The sequence below is a fragment of the Ammospiza nelsoni genome, chromosome 30 (assembly GCF_027579445.1).
Source record: "Ammospiza nelsoni isolate bAmmNel1 chromosome 30, bAmmNel1.pri, whole genome shotgun sequence".
Taxonomy (NCBI): Eukaryota; Metazoa; Chordata; class Aves; order Passeriformes; family Passerellidae; genus Ammospiza; species Ammospiza nelsoni.
In genome coordinates, this window is record NC_080662.1 from 2,494,449 (window position 1) to 2,512,733 (window position 18,285).

Genomic DNA, 18,285 nt, shown 5'->3' on the forward strand with positions numbered 1-18,285 from the left:
CGATGGCGGCGCGGGGCCGGTGCCCCGAGTGCGGCTCGGGCTCGCTGGTGGAGGACGCGCACTACGCGCAGCAGCAGCTGGTGTGTGCCGCCTGCGGCTGCGTCCTGTCCGAGGGGCTCCTCACCACCACCTACACCGACGAGGAGCATCTGAGGGGTGCGCTACCGGAACCGGGGCGGGGGGGCAGGACCGAGCCGGCCCGAGCAGCGAAGCGCTCCGAGCTGTGTCTGTACCGGGCACTGTCGGGTCAGACCGGGCAGACCCCTCTCTCCATCCCCCCAAACACCAGCGGGGGTTTCCAGCCCACCCGCAGCAATTCCCGGCCAGGTTTGGCTTGGAGCCGGTGATGAGCTTTACATTTAATTAAATTGAAATTTTAAAATTTAAATTTAATGAATCTCTTATCGTTAAAAGGGATTATTAAAATCTCACTGGAATCTCTTAGAAAAGCTGGAAGTGCAGCAGAGCAGCCCTGAGGTTGTTGCTGGCTCTGTCTGGAGATCCACGATCTCACTTTTACCTGTTTTCAGGGCCCTCAAACAGCTCTGATTGCTGCAGTTCGGTTCTGTGGGCACCTGCTGGCCCCAAAACCAAATGTCTGCGTCCCTGCAGGACTGACAGACACTCTGTGTCCCTGCATTCCCTGCAGGACTGACAGATTTCCCCTCCCTGTTTTCCAGAGGTCGCCTATTCCCAGAGCACCGGGCAGAAGGAGCAGCTGAGCCGCTGCCTGCAGCGAGGTAAGAGAAACTCCCCGTCCTCCAGCTTGTTTCACCTCATTCTGACAGTGAAAAATGCCAAAAACCCCTGGAACTGATCCAGGGGAGTGCCCTTGGTGCCTGCCTTGAGGGACTGAGAGGGACTTCAGTGTGTGCAGGGCTGGGTGAGTGCTGCTTGTTTTTGTCATCGTTTTGTGTTGATTCAGTTGATCCTCCAGAGAAGCTTTAATAATAAAAGAAAAGCTTTAATATAAAAAAGCTTTAATATAAAAAAGCTTTAATATAAAAAAAAACTTTAATATAAAAAAGCTTTAGTATAAAAAAAGTTTTAATACGAAAAAGCCTTAATAATAAAAAAAGCCTTAATATAAAAGCAGGGAATTGTGGAGATCCTGTGGGGGCATTCCCTGGTTTTGGGAGACACAAGAAGCTTCCCTCAAAAAGCTGTTAGACCCCATTGGCTCCTTCCCCTGTTCCTACATCTGTTCCTATGTTTCTGAGCCACTCCTCCCCTATTCCCTGATGAGCCCTCACCTTTGTGAGAGCAGGGACAGCCCCCAGGGCCCTGTAGGGTGAAAGCTGCAGGGTGCTTTGTCTGTGTGGGGGTGCTTCCTCTGTGTGGATACTTTTTCTGTGTGTGTGTGGGTGCTTTTTCTGTGGTTTCTGTGTGTGTGTGTAGGTGCTATTTCTGTGTGTGTGGGTGCTTTTTCTGTGGTTTCTGTGTGTGTGTGGGTGCTTTCCCTGTGTGTGTGGTTGCTTTCTCTCTGTGTGGGTGCTTTCTCCGTGGGTGCTTTTTCTGTGCTTTCTCCGTGTGTGGTTGCTGGGACCTGAACATCTCACCTGAACATCTCACCGTGGGTATTATTTGCATAATATCCACTGATGAAACATCTGTGGATATTATGCAAAAATCCTTTTTGCCTCCTTACCCTGGACTATGCCAGCAGCAACTCACACTGCTCCAAACGGTTCTGAGCAGAAATTGAAATTCCTTTTCCCCCACAGGCATCCGGCGGGTGCAGGACCTCTGCAAGGTGCTCAAGCTGCCAGCAGCCTTTGAGGAAACGGCTGTGTCCTACTTCCAGAGGGCTCTGGAGCTGCCTGCCTTCCACCTGGTCAGCCTGGAGAAGAAGGAGCTGCTGGGGGGGTGCTGCGTGCTGGTGACGTGCCGGCAGCGCCGCTGGCCGCTGACCATGGGCACCGTGTGCTCCCTGCTCTACGCCAAGCAGGAGCTCTTTGCCAGCATCTTCCTGAGCCTGCAGAGGGAGCTGGGGCTCTCTGTGCCCGCCCTGAGCCTGGCAGACCTGGTGACAACACACCTGAGCAGGTGAGGGAGCAGCCTTTGGTGGGTGGAGGGGATGGGGTGTGACACAGCTTGGGCTGGGCTGGCGTTTGTCCCTCCCTTGTCACAGCTGGGCTGTTGTCGCAGACATCTTTTCATTAAAAATCTTTCCTTAAGATTTTTTCCTCCTGAGAAGCTGGGAGGCCTCAGGGACAGAATGCAAACATTGATTATCTGCTGCTGTGGGATGCAACAGGTGCATCTGGGATTGGTCTCATGGGGTTGTTTCTAATTAATGGCCAATCAGAGAGTCTGAGGCAGCTGCCTTTGTTATCATTCTTTACTCTTCTTTTCTATTCTTAGCTTAGCCAGCCTTATGAGATGAAACCTTTCCTTCTATTCTTTTTAGTATAGTTTTAGTATAATATATATCATAAAATAATAACTCAAGCCTTCTGAAACATGGAGTCGGATCCTCATCTCTTCCCTCATCCAAGAAGCCCTGTGACCACCGTCACAGGCTGTGATTCTCATCCTGCTCCATTCTCCTCACAGAGGTGCTCATGGAGGCACCATGGATCAGGGAATCCCAGATCTCTGAGGTTGGAAAAGATCTCTGAGGCCAACCTGTGCCCGATGCCCAAATTGCCACCCAGCCCTGAGCACTGAGTGCCACCTCCAGGGATGGGGACACCACCCCCTCCCTGGCAGCAATTCCAGTGCCTGGGAACCTTTTCCATAAAGAAACTCCTCCTGGTGTCCTCAAACAGCAGCCATGGCAGGAGCAGGGTGTGTCTTGGATTTTTGGGGTTCCCAGATGAAGTGAGGAATGATGAATCTGACTCCATGTTCTTAGAAGGCTGATTTATTATTCTATTCTATTCTATTCTATTCTATTCTATTCTATTCTATTCTATTCTATTCTATTCTGTTCTGTTCTGTTCTATTCTGCTATACTAAACTATACTAAAGAATACAGAAAGGATACAGACAGAAGGCTAAAAAGATAATAATGAAAACTCCTGACTCTCCTCAGAATCCAACACAGCTTGGCCGTCACTGACCAATAAGTAAAAACAATTCACATGAAACCAATGAAACAATCTCCAACCATATTCCAAAGCAGCAAAACACAGGAGAAAGAAATTAAATAATATTGTTTTCCTTTTTCTCTGAGGCTTCTCAGCTTCCCAGGAGAGAAATCCTGGCAAAGGGATTTGTCGTGGTATTTGCAGGGGTCCCAGGATGAGGGAAGAGATGAGAATCTTGACTCCATGTTTCAGAAGGCTGATTTATTCTTTTATGTTAAATATTATATTAAAAGAAAATGATATACTAAAAGGATAGAAGAAAAGATTTCATCAGAAGGCTTGAAAGGAAAGGAAAGAATGATAATAAAATCTTGTGACTCTCAGAGAGTCCGAGACAGCTGGACTGTGATGGGCCATTAATTAGAAACAACCAATCAAAGATGCACCTGTTGCATTCCACAGCAGCAGATAATTATTTTCTTTGAGGCTTTTCAGCTTCCCAGGACAGACTTTTCCAGCTTCCCAGGGATTTTTCCCTAAAATGTGACAATGACAGATGTGTTTGTCCCCGATGCTCCCCCTGACCGTGGCTCTTTCCCCTGCAGCTTCCGGCTGGTCCAGCCCAATGCCAACATCCCTGGGCCCTTCCTGGAGGACAAGGAGCAGCTGGTGGCCCGGACCATGGCCATTGTGGAGCTGGCCAGCGCCACGTGGCTGGTGACCGGGCGGCACCCGGTGCCCGTGGTCACGGCCGCGGCGTTCCTGGCCTGGCAGTCCCTGCGGCCCGGCCCGCGCCTCTCGTGCCCCCTGGCACGGTTCTGCCGCCTGGCAGGGGTGGAGCTGCCCCCTCCAGCCCAGCTGAGGCTGAAGGAGCTGCTGGAGATCCTGCTGGCGATGGCCTCCCGGCTCTCCTGGCTGCGCGGCTTCCGCCTGGACAAGAAGACGGTGGTGAAGCACATCGGGGACCTGCTGCAGCACCGGCTGCTCCTGCTGAAACGTGCCTTCAGCCAGCAGGACGGGCTGGAGCAGCAGGGCACGGGCCTGGGCATGGGCTCTGAGAGCCAGGAGTGCCAGGGCTCTGAGAGCCAGGGGTGCCAGAGCTCTGTGAGCCAGGGCTCTGAGAGCCAGGAGTGCCAGAGCTCTGTGAGCCAGGAGTGCCAGAGCTCTGTGAGCCAGGGCTCTGAGAGCCAGGAGTGCCAGAGCTCTGTGAGCCAGGGCTTTGAGAGCCAGGAGTGCCAGGGCTCTGAGAGCCAGGGCTCTGAGAGCCAGGAGTGCCAGGGCTCTGTGAACAAGGGCTCTGAGAGCCAGGGGTGCCAGGGCTCTGAGAGCCAGGGGTGCCAGGGCTCTGTGAACCAGGGCTCTGTGAGCCAGGGGTGCCAGGGCTCTGAGAGCCAGGAGTGCCAGGGCTCTGAGAGCCAGGAGTGCCAGGGCTCTGTGAGCCAGGGGTGCCAGGGCTCTGTGAACCAGGAGTGCCAGGGCTCTCTGAACCAGGGCTGTCAGGATAAGGACTCTGTGAATAAGGACTCCCCAGGCCAGGGCTCTGTGAGCCAGGGTTCTTTGAGCCAGCGGTGCCAGGATTCTGTGAGCCTGGGCTCCCTGAATAATGGCTCTCTGGATAATGGCTCCCTGGATAAGGACTCCCCCAGCCAGGGCTCTGTGAGCCAGGGCTCCCTGGAGAAGGACTCTGTGAATAAGAATTCCCCCAACCAGGGCTGCCCAGCCCAGGGCTCTGTGGGCCCAGGCTCCCTGGATAAGGACTCTGTGAGTAACAACTCCCCAGCCCAGGCTCCCCCCAGCTCTCCTGCAGTGCCACAGCAGCAGGGCAGTCCCTGGGCAGGGCAGCAGCAGCAGAGGGGCACCCTGAGGCCCCTGCTGCCCCCCTGCCTCCTCCACCCCAGGAAGAGGCTGCGGGCGGCGGCTCCGAGCGCTGCGGGCGCGGCCGTGACGGGCGATGAGCCCATCTCAGACAGCGAGATCGAGCAGTACCTGAGGAGCCCCGAGGAGATCAGAGCCTTCAGGAGGGCCAAGGCCTGGTCCTGAAGGTGTCCCTGGCCCAGAGGGACAATTTGGGGACCAGAAATGTGAAGTCCACCAGGGACAGAGCAATTGTGCTGCTGGGACAGTTGCCCAGGGAATGGGGCATTTTATGGAGTGACTGCTTCAGGTTATTTTACATTTCTGTTGTAAGTAAATAAAAGCACAAAAGGTGCCAGGTTTTCCAGGGCAGCCTCATCTTGGATTTCTCATTCTTCAGCAGAAAGTCTTTGTGAAGGTCAAACACTGCATTTGAACACAAAGTCTGAGAGAAATCACACAGTAGATCTTGGCAGATTGGCATATCTTTAATATATTAAACAAAACATATCTGCTAGAAACATTCTATTCATATAAAAATGCAAAAAAGACCCCTTTAAAGACATTTCTTTGGCATATTTCCCTCCCCTCCCCCCGGATATTGCAGGAAGCTCTGTTGATATGTCATTGGCTTGTAAACACACAAAGTGTAATTAAGAATACAAAGCTTTTTCTCTAATACTGTCACAATGCAGCAAGCAATAGAACCACGGGGCATCAGCCAGGCTGGGGAGAGGCTGCAGGAGCTGCAGGAAGGGTTTAAACTGTGTTAAATCCCAGGGACAATGAAATATTTAAACTTTTAACTGGGCAGAGAAGCCGAGGCAGGCAGGGAGTGGCAGGTTAGGCTCAGGGGTGCCCCAGCCCTGTGAGGTGAGTGGTTCCCAGGTGGGACCTATCCCCACTAAGTGCTTTTTTCCTCCCCTGGCTAGTGGCCCTGCCAGCCCCACGACCCCTCAGAGGTAGCTATGTCATTAAACTCATTTGCAGGTGGGGGAAACTGAGGCAGGGGAGGCTGGAAAGGGCAGGGGAGGCACCAGGCTCCCACCTTCCTCCTCTGCAGCCTGGCTGGTTTACCTGTGTGCTGGGAAAAAAGGGAAATTTGTTTTCCAATGGGAACAATAAGTGCTTCTCCAGGTTCCAGCCCTTTGACCGTCCGAGGAAGGTCCCCAGTTCCTTGGCATTGTTCTCTTGTGTTCCCAGGAATGCTCCCTGCTCCCCCAGAACGGCCCAGGAATGCTCCCTGCTCCCCAGAACGGCCTCTGCCTTCCTAAGAGCAAGCCTAGGTATTTTCTGAGCTTGAAGCCTGGATTAAGGACACAGAGCTGCTCTGGGCCTCTCCCACCTCTTGGTTCTTTGGTGCTTTGGCACAGAGGGTCAGTCCTGGCAGCAGCACAGGTCTGCCAGCCCACCCCACTGCATGGCTTGAGCCTCTGAGGACTTGGGAGCATTTTCTGGCTGTGGTTTTAGTGTCTGGAGCCTTTCCAGGCCCTTATTTTAGTGTCTGGCATTAAAGCAGTGCAGACAATCACCTCACCTTGGAGCTGAGGCTCCTCTTACCTTGTGCTTGGCTTTGCAATATGGCTTTGGCACGGCGCAGCCCCCAGGGCTGGCACAGCAGGAACGTTCCAGAGGCGGCAGCTGCTCTCCAGAAGCAGTGTGCTCATCCTGGGGCTGTGTGCCTGCACGTGAAGGGCACTTGGAGTGGTCCCTCGGCGGGAATATTGCAGTCGTGGCACCCGGGGCCGGGAGCGGGGCCCTGGCGTCACCTACGGCTCTGTCTATACATATATACATTCAATAATATAGCTTTGAAAAATAGACATTTCCTCTGTAGAATATAAAATAGCATTTTAGGATCAATCTCAAGTGACATGCAGGAGCGATTAAAGCACGGCTGCAATTCCTGCACCGCTGCTGGAAAAGCTCGGGGCGATGGGTGGGCCCGGGGTCGTGCTGTGCCCCCCGGCTGTGCCGCCCATCCCTGCTAGTGCACGAGGAAAACGGGAAAACGCCGTCCGTCCGTCCTTCCCCACCTTCACACGGTGGTTTCGCTCTTCCACAGGCCGGTCTTCATGCCGGCCACGCTGTCAGCGCTGGCCAGGTTGATGTCGTACTTGCTGCCCTTGAGGCCGCCGTTGTGGCTGCCCACGTTGAGGGGGTACGAGCGCCGCTTCGCCTCCCTCTCAGCTCCACCCGGCCGCAGGTTGTCCCGGCTGCCGCTCCTCCGGCGAGCCTCGCCGATGTCGGCCATCCTCCTCCCTCCATCGCTGCCCTCCGAGGGGCTGGGCAGCGCATCCCCGTCCTGCGGCATCCCCATCCTGGCCGGGCTGGTCCTGCCGCTGGGGTAGCTCTCGGAGTGGCTGTTGTGGAGGCTGCCGCTCTCGCTGGACGGGTGCTCCGAGGGGCCCCGCAGCATTTTCAAGCGGTGATGCTTCCCGTCGCGGCACGGCTTCGTCCTGCCCCGGTGGCTCCTGCGGCCGTGCACGTTGCTGCTGGGCCTGACGGGCTTCCCATCGGCAGTGTCCGGCTCCGGGCAGGGCGGCGGCCGCGATTCCGCCTGGCTCTGGGCTACCTGCAGGTTGGTGAGCTTGCAGCGGCCTCCAGCAGAGCCAGCGCTGCTGGGTGAGGAGGATGAGGAGGCTCCGGAGCGAGCGGCCTCCGGCTCGCAGCCGATGAAGACTTGCGAGCCATCCTCCGGCCCCAGCCCGGGGTGCACGTAGGCCTGCATGGGCAGCGCGTTGCGGTACGAGGGGCAGCACGAGAACCAGGAGCTGAGCACGTCCCGGCGGCGCAAGCAGTGATGGATGAAGATGAAGAGCCCCAGCGCCACGGCGGTGACGCTGTAGAGGCAGCTGAAGACGATGCTCAGGTACCAGCGCTGGGACACGGCCATGGCGCCGAACGTCCACAGGGCCACGTACAGGGCGTGGGTGGCCACCAGAGCCCAGAACTGCACCCGCAGGGAGTACACACCGTCCCCCTCAGGGCAGGGAGGCCCCGAGTTCAGCGTCACCGAGATGGAGCCAGAGTCTGTCAGGAGGTCACCGGCGGCTCCCAATCGCGGCGGGGGCTCCAGAGGCTCCGGGAGGTCCTTCTGGTGCGAGGGGCGGCACTGGAGGCTGAGCCCGGCACAGAGGAAATAAATCCAGGTGACGAGCAGGATGAATGCCACGGGGACGTAGAAGGCTCCCAGGCTGGGCCGCCACACCAGCCAGCAGCTGTGTGGGAGGAGAGGGGCTCTGAGCGGCCTGGAGCTGCTCAGAGGGCACCTCTGCCCTCATGGCAGGGCTCTCATAAGCTCACGAGCTATCCAGCCAAAGATGAGGTAAGTCGTAACAAGGTAAGTCGTAACAAGGCAAGTGTACTGCAAGGTGCACTTAGGCTACCAAGATGTAGCTTAAACAGAAGCATTCAGCTCACACCTGAAAGATGTCTGCTAATACCAGATGGTCTCGATGCCAGATTCCCAGTGCCACCAGTTCCCTGCCCCAGCGGAGGGAGGCCACCCACTTGGGAGGGAGGAAGGGTTGAGCAGGGACACTTACTAGGGGTTGTTGTCGTGGTAGTTTTGGATGTTGACAGCTGCTGTGATCCCACAGATGATGAGGGGGATCCCGCCGGCGATCAGGTAGAACCTGCAGGGACGGGAAATGTCACTGCACACCTGGAGAGCTTGGGATGGTCTCATCCAGGGCAGCAAATCCCACCCCAGCCCCTTGAGCCTCTGAGGGCCTGATGGGGACTTTATTGATAAACTTATTTTGAAGTTGATGATGAACTTTCATTCCCATAAGGAGGTGAGGCTTTCTGTTCTGGAGTGGATGTAATTTGTTATTGGGATTAGGCTGATTAAGAAGGAAGTTTTGATTGTGCTGGGGGTATTTTTGAGGTCGTTGGATAGAAGAGGGAATAGGATGGAGGTGGAGAGGGTTGCTGCAGGTGGGGGCAGGGAGTCCATACCGCAGCATGGGTCTGGGGGCTGCCTGGGACGCGTCCCTGTCCGGCTGCTGCGGCGCCTTCCAGCTCAGCTCCTTGTAGAGCACTCGCGCTTTCACCGCCATCCAGAGCAGCGTGGAGAGCGACGAGTAGTGCAAGATGATGCCGACCTGCGGGAGGAGGCGGCGGTTGGCGCGGGGATGCCGCAGCGCTCCGGTGCCCGGTGCCCACGCAGGGCTGGGCGCTACCCGGTACCCACGGCCTGGCACACGGCCCGGTAGCCGGTGAGGGTGATGCCTCCCGCGAAGACGGCGGCCGTCATGGCGATGTGGAAGCACAGGTTCAGCAGCATGTGCCAGCTCTTCCGCGGGATGAGGATGGTGCTGCAAGAGCGAGAGCACGGAGGGCACCTGTGAGATCCTACCTGTCCTGAGCGAGCCATAAATGCTGCACCTGGGGGAGGCACCAGCAGCCTGCAGGGGATGTACAGGTAGGTGCATGCACACAGGTAAAGGAGCAGGACCCAGGGCCACTTGCAGAGCAGCACATTCTCTGAAAATGTGCTCCCTCACTGTCCTGAGAACCCCTGTCCTAAAGGGCCATGTCACTGCATGGCCATGCCCACACACCTTCTCCTGGCTTGGGGAGAAGCACCTGGGGAGCTGGGGCACCTGGGGAGCTTCTCCTGCTGCCCACAGAGACCCCCAGCCCAGCGCCCAGAGCAGCAGCACAGGCACCAAACACTCTCTCACCCGTGGTGGACGATGTAGGTGATGATGGTGGTGAAGAGGCAGAGCAGCAGCACGGCCGTGCAGGTGTACATGGCCGGGTGCAGCACCTCCACAGCTCCTTGTGCCTCGCTGGGGAAGCCACTGAGCTCCTGCACAGCACAGCACAGCCCGTCAGACCCCACAGAGCAGCCCTGTGCCCCTGACACCCCCACACTCACACACACCCCCCACCTCCCTCCTCCCCCTGGTGCTGTCCCCACACCTACCATGAGCACGGCCACGTTGCTGAGGTGCCGGCAGTGCAGGGAGGTGACGTTGGGCTCACGGGCAGCCAGCTGGCACCCCTCAGCACTCCAGCCCCCCATGCCCCCCAGCACCTCGAAGTTCCAGTAGGCAGCCACGGGGTCCGTGCCCTCCCCGGGGTGTCGCAGGGACACGGCCACCGGCTCGGACAGGTTCCCCACTCCACAGCCATCTGCAGCCACAGAAAACCCGCTCAGCAGGACAAGTGACACCCCTCCACCTGCACCCCAGAGGGGCTGGGCACAGGGGACATCCCACACATTGCCACCTCCCCATGAGGACCCCAGGGACGGCTCAGCACCATCACAAAGCTCCAGGGAGCTCCACGGGGCACCCCAAGCACCAGCACAATGCCCCAGGAGCCCCACGGGGCACCCCAAGCCCCCCACCATGCCGCCCTTACAGGTCCCGGCGTAGATGACCGGCGTGGCCACGCTGCGGCGTTTGCCATCGTCGGCCAGGCGCGAGGAGTTGCCGGTGCTGCAGAAGAGTTTCCCGTTTCGGAACACCAGCAGCTGGAGCTTGCAGTCGGCCCCGGGTGTGGCTGGGGTGGGGCTGGAGAACAGGGTGGGCGGCAGCTGGATGGAGGCCAGGGCGATGCTGTTCTGTGGGTGCAGGCACTGGTGAGAACCCCGAGCCCCCCAACCCCAGTCCCTCGACCCCCCCGATTAAAAAGGAAGCTTTAACTGTGTTTATGATTGTGCTGGGGGTGTTTCTGAGGTTTAGGACTAGTGAGAGGTCCATTGCTTTCACTTGGATTTGCACCAAGATGAGTGGCTCCTAAGACCATTGGATTACTATTATCCTTTGACCATTGATTACTATTATCCTCCTCACTATCAGTGAGGAGACTGAGGTTTTATACTGAGATACAAGAGTTAGCAGTTCTCGCTGGTTTTACCTCTCCTCGGCAGGTAAGAAGGGTTTAACTTCTATTTTTAGAGTCAAGGTCGAATGTTTTGGTTAAAACTATACTTGCACATGGGGATGCCGGAGATTAGTTTGGGTTTAAGGATTAGAACTATCATGGGGATTATGTGGAGGGCTATGAGGAGATGTTCTCGTGTGGAGGAGTTTTGGATTGATGTGATGTGGGATGGGAGGGTACCTACAAGCACAGCCCCTGACCCCAAGCCCCCAAGCCCATCCCCTCGACCCCAGCCCCCAACCCCAGCCCCCCAAGCCCATTCCTTGATGTGGAAGCTGCTCAGGGACATGTCTGTTTGGGGGTGGTTATGGAGTGATGATGACAGTTGATTATTGTTTTTGATACTAAGAAATATAGAGGAAGGCTAATTGAAAGTGATTGATGACAAGTGATTTGGAAAATGTAGGGATATACGGTCTAATGATTTGAGAAAAAAAATTTTGTCAAAAATTTCGTTCCCGTACCTTGATGTGGAAGCTGCTCAGGGAGATGTTGGGGCGCCCCGTGGTGCAGCGCAGCCGGAGCTGCTGGTCAGGGGTGGGCTCTGCCCCCCGCTCGGCCTGGGGGGGCCGTCCTGGGGGGCTGGGGGTCCCATCCCACCGCTGGAAGGCCACGCAGCTCAGCCCCACGTAGCTCTCGGGCTTCACCACGTACGCCTCGAAGGCGATGTTGCGAGAGTTCTGCCAGCACCACGGAGAGATCATCAGCCCTGGCATGGGCACAGAGCCCCTGGCATGGCCAGAGACCCCACCCAGCCCCCTGTGCTCCCCCTCACCACTGCCATGTGCTGGGAGTTGCTGCCCAGCGTGTGCGCCGCGATCCTCTCCAGGGAGCGCACGATGCTGGTGCAGGCCTTCTCCTCCTTCTGGGACATCCACAGGATGTGGTCGTCCACCAGCATGATGTTGCTGGCCATCTCCACGATCACTTCTGTCAGCTGGGGACAGCAAGCAGCTCTGCAAAGAGCTACCGCCGTCCCCCGAGGAAACACCCCAATTCACGCTTTTCTGCCCCAAAACCACCAGGCTGCACTGGGGCAGGCAGGGGACACCCGCAGTGCTCCTTACCTGCTTGATTTGATCCACATAACCAATAAACTTCTCGATCATCTGGGCCACGTAGAGGACATCAACCATGTCTGAGAAGTTGGCTGCCTCGGCCGTGTAGACACGGAGCTGGTGAGCCAGGGTCAGGGCGTTGGAGGCGTTGATGGGCATCTGCAGGGTGGCACGGCCACGGTGTGTCACTGGGGGCTCACTGGGGCTCACAGCCGAGCCCCCGGGCCCCCCACTCACCAGCACGAAGGTGTAGAGCACGCGGGTGATGTCGTTGGTGTAGAGGCAGTGGGAGTAGTCGCCGTCCTCCCAGCGCCCGGTGCGATCGCAGCGCCGCCACGCCTGCTTCTCGCCCGCCGCGCCCGCGCCCGCCGGCCCCGCGGCGAACGGGTGCTGCAGGCAGGGCTGGAAGGCCGTGATCCCCGCCAGGGTGCGGGGCCACCTGCAGTGGGCACCACACGGTGACCCCGGGGCAGCCCTGCCCCGAGCCTGCTCCCCCCGTGCTGCCCCTGTGCACCAGTGTGATGTAATACCCTGTTTCAGTCATCCTGGTTCTTTGCCCAGGTGTGCCAATACCCTCTCCCTTCCCCTCCCTTGCTTAGAGCTGTCTGTCAATCCTGGCATTCCAGCAAGGGCGTCGAGTGATTGGCAAAGTTCAAAAGATACCTCTCAGCCCTGGGGACATTGGGCCATCTGGGTGTCATTTGTCCCCTGAGACTTCCCCCTACCTTACCTGGTTGGTGGGATCCCTATCCCTTCCCTCCCCTCTCCCTGGGGTTAAAACCCTTCCCTCTCCCTGGGGTTAAAAGACACAGCAACCACGCGGTTTTGTGCAAGGGAGAGGTTATTGGCACACCTGGGGAAAGAACCAGGATGACTGAAACAGGCCATTAACATCACACAGCAACACCACAGCACCCTCAGCGCTCCTGGGCTCTGGGGATGCTGATGTGGTGCTCCCCCAAACCCCCCCACCCTCTCCATCCCGGTATCTTGCTCGGCTCCGGCAGCACAGGGGAAGCAGCGGGCAGTGGGGGGCACTGCTAATTTAATCCACATTGCGTGTGCCAGTAATTTATATTCCATAAGGGCCCCGCCGGGGTTACGGCGGCCGCCCGGAGCCTTTCGTCTCGTGCCAGAGAAATTCCAACACCTCTGCTGCTGGAGCCAGGCTGCGCCGCCGGCACGGGAAGCCCTTCAAAAGCCGCCCCGTTAATCGCTACCAGACGCGCGGTCACCTGCGGCCAGCGGGGCCCCGCACGCACCACTCACTCTCCGTGTGTCCCCCCTGCCGCCACACCTGTGCCACCCAGGGCCTCACCTGAAGTCCCCGCGGTTGTTGGTGACCCTCTCGGCAGGGCAGTAGGATGCAGAGGTCTCCAGCACCACGATCTCCACCTTCTTGCTGACGTTGCCCTGCGAGGTGGACACGGCGCATTCCCACTCGCCGTTGGCGGAGACGTGGATGTTGGAGAGGATGAGCTCGCTGCGGGCACAGGAGAGGGGCTGGCACGGTGATCCCCCAGGCTTGGGGACAGGGGGACACAGGCCATGGAGCACCAAAGGTGCCCACCCTCTGCAGCCCACCCACAGCACTCTGTACCTGACCCCAGCTGGGGGCTCTGTGCAAATCACAAACAGGACAGGACTGCTGGGAACGTGCCTTGAGCTGTTTGATTTTCCAGCATCAGCCTCATTCCATGGTTATGACAATGGGAAGATGCCAGCAGCTCACATCCCAGGCAGCAGACCGAGAACTTAATGTTACAACTCACTTTATGAGTTTTTTGACCCATCACACAAAGCAAAAGCACATTGACAGTAGTTCTATCCAACCCCTATAAGCGCACATGATTAAAACAATGCTTGCTTATGTCAAATACAATACCTGCTTGTAAGCCTTAAAACACAAGGCACAGAGCTCCATTATTAAGCTTCAACCTTCCTAATATCTCGCTAGATAAACTTTTCTGTAGCTTAGAGAGTTATTCTAGATAAGGGTTAATATACAGATTACTGTTTTATTTGTCCTTGCTTTTCTACAGTAAATAATTATTATTTACTATAATTCTTTTAAATAATTTTTCTGCTGACCTGTCTGATGGCTGCTGCTTAGCTCTAATCATAGTTCTGCTGTGTCTGAGGCCTGCCTTCTGCAGCTTTCCCAAAACCCTCAGATTTTGTGGATTCCCACAGGTACCCACACACCCGTGACTCCTGTGGTCATCTCCATTCCCATACCATCGCTCTCTCAATCCCAATTCCATCTCCATCCCAAAGCAAGGGAACGGCGGCAATCCCGGCCCCAGCCCTGACCTGGTGATGAAGGTGCAATCATGGATGAGACTCTCCTCCACGATGACACCCGTCTGCTCATCCTCCCGCACGGGCTGCCGGTTGTGGAACCAGCGGATCTGCGTGCTGTTATCCAGGTAGGTGGCCGTGCACTGGAAGGGCAGCCGGTCGCCCTGGAACACCACCTGGCGCAGCGACGGGATCAGCTGGTGCGTGTGCAGCTCCGGGGCTCCCGCTGCGGGGGACACAGGTGAGCCCGCGCCCCCGCCGCCGCCGCCGCCCCCGCCCCGGCCCCGGCTCACCGCAGCGGAGCTGCCCGTCCCGCGCCCCTCGCAGCGCCACGCCGCGCAGCTGCCCGGGGAAGGCGCACGCCGTGCGCTCCGACAGCTGCGCCGGCCGCTCGCGGGCCCAGCGCAGCACCCAGCGCAGGTTGCAGTCGCACGTCAGGTACTCGGTGGCGAAGTCCCTGCAAGGGGATGGTGGCACTGAGAGCCTCGGCAGGGTGGCAAAGTCCATGCGAGGGATGGTGGCACCGCAGGGCTGGGGGACCCACCCACCCAGGATGGTGGCACTGCGGGGCCTGACACACTCGGCAGGGTGGCACCGTCCCTGCAAGGGGTGGTGTCACTGCAAGGCCTGAGACCCTCAGGAGGGTGGCAAAGCAAGGGGATGCTGTCATTGTAGGGCTGGGGCACCCATGGGCCCTGAGACCCTTGGCAAGGTGACAAAGTCCCTACAAGGCATGGTGTCACCGCAGGGCAGGGGCAATCACCAGCCCTGAGACCCTTGGCAAGGTGGCAAAGTCCCTGCAAGGGATGGTGGCACTGAGACCCTTGGCAGGGTGGCAAAGTCCCTGCAAGGGATGGTGGCACTGCAGGGTGGCAAAGCAAGGAGATGGTGTCACTGCAGGGCAGGTCAACCACTGGCACTGAGACCCCCGGCAAGGTGACAAAGTCCCTGCAAGGGATGGTGGCACTGCAGGGCTGGGGGACCCACCCACCCAGGATGGTGTCACTGCAGGGCCTGAGACCCTTGGCAGGGTGGCAAGCAAGGGGATGGTGTCACTGCAGGGCAGGGGTAACCATGGGACATCTGCCAGCCCTGAGACCCTTGGTAAGGTGGCAAAGCCCCTGCAAGGGATGGTGTCACTGAGACCCTCGGCAGGGTGGCACAGTTCCTGCAAGGGATGGTGGCACTGCAGGGCCTGAGACCCTCGGCAGGGTGAAGAGCAAGGGGATGGTGGCAAAGCAAGGGGATGCTGTCACTGCAGGGCTGGGGCACCCATGGGCCCTGAGAGCCTCGGCAGGGTGGCACAGTCCTTGCAAGGGATGGTGGCACTGCAGGGCCTGAGACCCTTGGCAAGGTGGCAAGCAAGGGGACGGTGGTGAAGCAAGGGGATGGTGGCACTGCAGGGTAGGGCAACCACTGGCTCTGAGACCCTCAGCAGGGACCCCCTCTCCCCAGGCACTGAAATCCCAGGGCACCAACTCACACAACTTTCAGCGACGGGAGCTCGTCAAAAACACCGGGCGGGAGGCTGGAGAAGATGTTTCCAGACATGTTCCTGTGAAATGGGAGAGAAAGATGGCATGGAGGTGGCCAGGGGGCTGCTGCTGGGAGAGGGGACACCTGTGGGGACACCAGGGACACCCCCTGGCTCTCAGGAGATGTGACAGGGCTGGCCAGGATGTCCCAAGGAGCCACTTACAGCCGGAGGAGGTTGTGGAGGCCCTGGAAGACGCTGGCACTGAGGCAGCCGATGCGGTTGTTGGAGAGGTCCCTGCCAGGAGAGCGGAGGGGCCATCAGGGCTGGGGATGCCCCACTGTCCCCGCTGTTGTCCCCAGGGCCAGCCCCAGCACTTACAGCCGCTTCAGCTCGGGGAGGCCGAGGAAGGCGCCTGGCTGCACCGTGCTGATCAGGTTGTTCTTCAGGTCCCTGGGGGAGACAGGCACAGTTCTGGGGGTGTTTTGGGGAGCCCCATCTCCAGGAGACACAGCTCTGAGAGCATGAGCACACCCGTGCCACCCCCACCCCATCCCCTCCATCGTTGGAGAAGATGAAACAGGAAAGCCTTATCAATATGATTGCCTGGCAAAAGATTTTGAGACTATGGAAACTATAAGTGAGATTGAAATGAAAGCAAGCTTTGAGATCCCTCAGTTACTGAACAACTGGAAAACAATGGTGTGGCTGGCTGAAGGTGATCCCCTTTGGATGGAACAACACCCTCTGCTTGCAGACAGCTCCAAGGCTCAGAGCAGACCCTACAGCTTGGCAGAAGGGCCTAAAGAGGAGTTTTTAGGGTTTAAAATGTAACACAGGATGGTAATGTAATGATTCTTATAGGCTGTATGGAAATGCTGTAGGATTTGTATCTTGTACTGCATTGGTTAGTGAGAATGAGAATATTCAACACAGAAGATTTATTGTATTGTAAGGGGGAAATTCACTCTCTTACCCTCTCACCCTCCCTACCCCTCTCCTCTCTCAGGCCTGCTCTGAGCTGTGCCTGGCAGCTCCCAGCAGGGCCCTGCACCCAGGCCCTTTGCAATGAACCCCAAATTCCACACTCTGGCTGCAGAGATCTCTCATCTCCACCCATCCCAACCATCCTACCCCCGATGCTCCTACACTCCGTGGTGCTGCCCACCCTCTGCGAGGCCTTTGAGCAGTTTTCCATCCCATTTCTCTCTCGTTACCTCTCCAAGAGATGCAGGGAAGGGGCATCCCGGGGGGATGCCAGCCCATGGGTGCCCTGTGGGTGTCCCCGCACGCTGGCACTGGCTGCTGGCACCAGCCCCACATTGCTTCCTCCCGCCGGCTTATCTCCCCTGTGCGCGATAAGAGCACAGCCCCTGACAGCTCCTTTGAGCAATTAGCCTGATTACAGGCGCACATCTAATCAGGGGTTCGCCTGGCAGCACTGGTGGCATCGGCTGCTCTGGGCACCCCCTGGGACCCGCGGCAGCTTCTGCTGAGCACCGGGGATGTCCGGGAGAGGAAATGGGATCCGTGTGGAGCCGTGTTGATTTATTGCTCCTCGCTGGGTCTCTGCAGCTCTGGGGACACCCCGTGAGCCACAGCCCCAAACCGGGATGGGGAGCCGGGGTGCGAGGGGCAGAGACACGAGAGGGGCCCCTCGGCCAGAGGAGACGCAGCCGGGTCACCCCGGCCCTCTCGGCTGAAGCCAGAGCCCTGCCCAGCACGGCGGCCGCTCCCGGACAGACAGACAGCCGCCCTGGGCAGGCAGGTGCGCACAGGTGAGCGCTGGTGCTGAAGGAACAGCTCCGCTCTCACCTGCGCCGCCACCTGCACCAGCAGGAGTGTCCTTGCCACAAACCCCGTCCTGCAAATCCCATCCTGCAATCCCCATCCTGCAAACCCCATCCTGCAAACCCCATCCTGCAAACCCCATCCTGCAAACCCCCAACTCACAAACCCCATCCTGCGAATCCCATCCTGCAATTCCCATCCTGCAAACCCCATCCTGCAATCCCCATCCTGCAAACCCCCAGCTCACAAACCCCCTTCCTGCAAATCCCCATCCTGCAAACCCCATCCTACAAACTCCATCCTGCAATTCCCATCCTGCAAACCCCCAGCTCACAAACCCCCTTCCTGCAAATCCCCATCCTGCAAACCCCATCCTGCAAACCCCATCCTGCAAATCCCATCCTGCAAACCCCCAACTCACAAACCCCGTCCTGCAAACTCCATCCTGCAAACCCCCATCCTGAAAACCCCCAACTCACAAACCCCCTTTCTGCAAATCCCCATCCTGCAAACTCCATCCTGCAAACCTCATCCTGCAAATCCCGTCCTGCAAACCCCCATCCTGCAAACCCCATCCTGCAAAATCCCCATCACACAAACCCCGTCCTGCAATTCCCATCCTGCAAACCCTGTCCCGCAAACCCCCATCCTGTAAATCCCAAATCCCCGTCCTACAAACCCCATCCTTCAAACCCCCACCCGCAAACCCCCATCCTGCAAACCCCGTCCCACAAACCCTGCCCTGCAAACTCCATCCTGCAAACCCCATCCTAGAAACCCCCGTCCTGCAAACCCCCTGGCCACCGTCCTGCTGGGTTTCCCAGGGATTCCCACCCCCAGAGCCCCCCCAGCACACCCTGCCAGCCAGAACACA

At 57.9% G+C, this 18,285-nt stretch overlaps 2 protein-coding genes across 2 annotated transcripts in view; one reads left to right on the forward strand and one right to left on the reverse strand.

Moving 5' to 3' along the window:
- BRF2 (BRF2 RNA polymerase III transcription initiation factor subunit) lies at nt 1–5,374 on the forward strand. The gene is made up of 4 exons (XM_059490657.1): nt 1–156; nt 681–740; nt 1,725–2,046; nt 3,638–5,374. Exons 1-4 carry the CDS (start codon nt 3–5, stop codon nt 5,070–5,072), a joined length of 1,971 nt encoding a protein of 656 aa, XP_059346640.1. The 5' UTR covers nt 1–2; the 3' UTR covers nt 5,073–5,374.
- The window catches only part of ADGRA2 (adhesion G protein-coupled receptor A2), a 26,468-nt gene continuing 13,538 nt past the window's right edge, over nt 5,356–18,285 (reverse strand). Inside the window, exons 3-19 of the mRNA XM_059490656.1 lie at nt 16,002–16,073; nt 15,846–15,917; nt 15,630–15,701; nt 14,440–14,603; nt 14,159–14,372; nt 13,164–13,328; nt 12,083–12,284; nt 11,855–12,004; nt 11,563–11,724; nt 11,252–11,467; nt 10,263–10,464; nt 9,823–10,031; nt 9,578–9,705; nt 9,085–9,208; nt 8,850–8,995; nt 8,435–8,524; nt 5,356–8,107 (exon numbers count right to left, since the gene is read on the reverse strand). Coding sequence (XP_059346639.1) covers nt 6,925–8,107; nt 8,435–8,524; nt 8,850–8,995; nt 9,085–9,208; nt 9,578–9,705; nt 9,823–10,031; nt 10,263–10,464; nt 11,252–11,467; nt 11,563–11,724; nt 11,855–12,004; nt 12,083–12,284; nt 13,164–13,328; nt 14,159–14,372; nt 14,440–14,603; nt 15,630–15,701; nt 15,846–15,917; nt 16,002–16,073 — 3,571 coding nt within the window. The 3' untranslated portion in view covers nt 5,356–6,924. The remainder of the gene's footprint in view (nt 8,108–8,434; nt 8,525–8,849; nt 8,996–9,084; nt 9,209–9,577; nt 9,706–9,822; nt 10,032–10,262; nt 10,465–11,251; nt 11,468–11,562; nt 11,725–11,854; nt 12,005–12,082; nt 12,285–13,163; nt 13,329–14,158; nt 14,373–14,439; nt 14,604–15,629; nt 15,702–15,845; nt 15,918–16,001; nt 16,074–18,285) is intronic.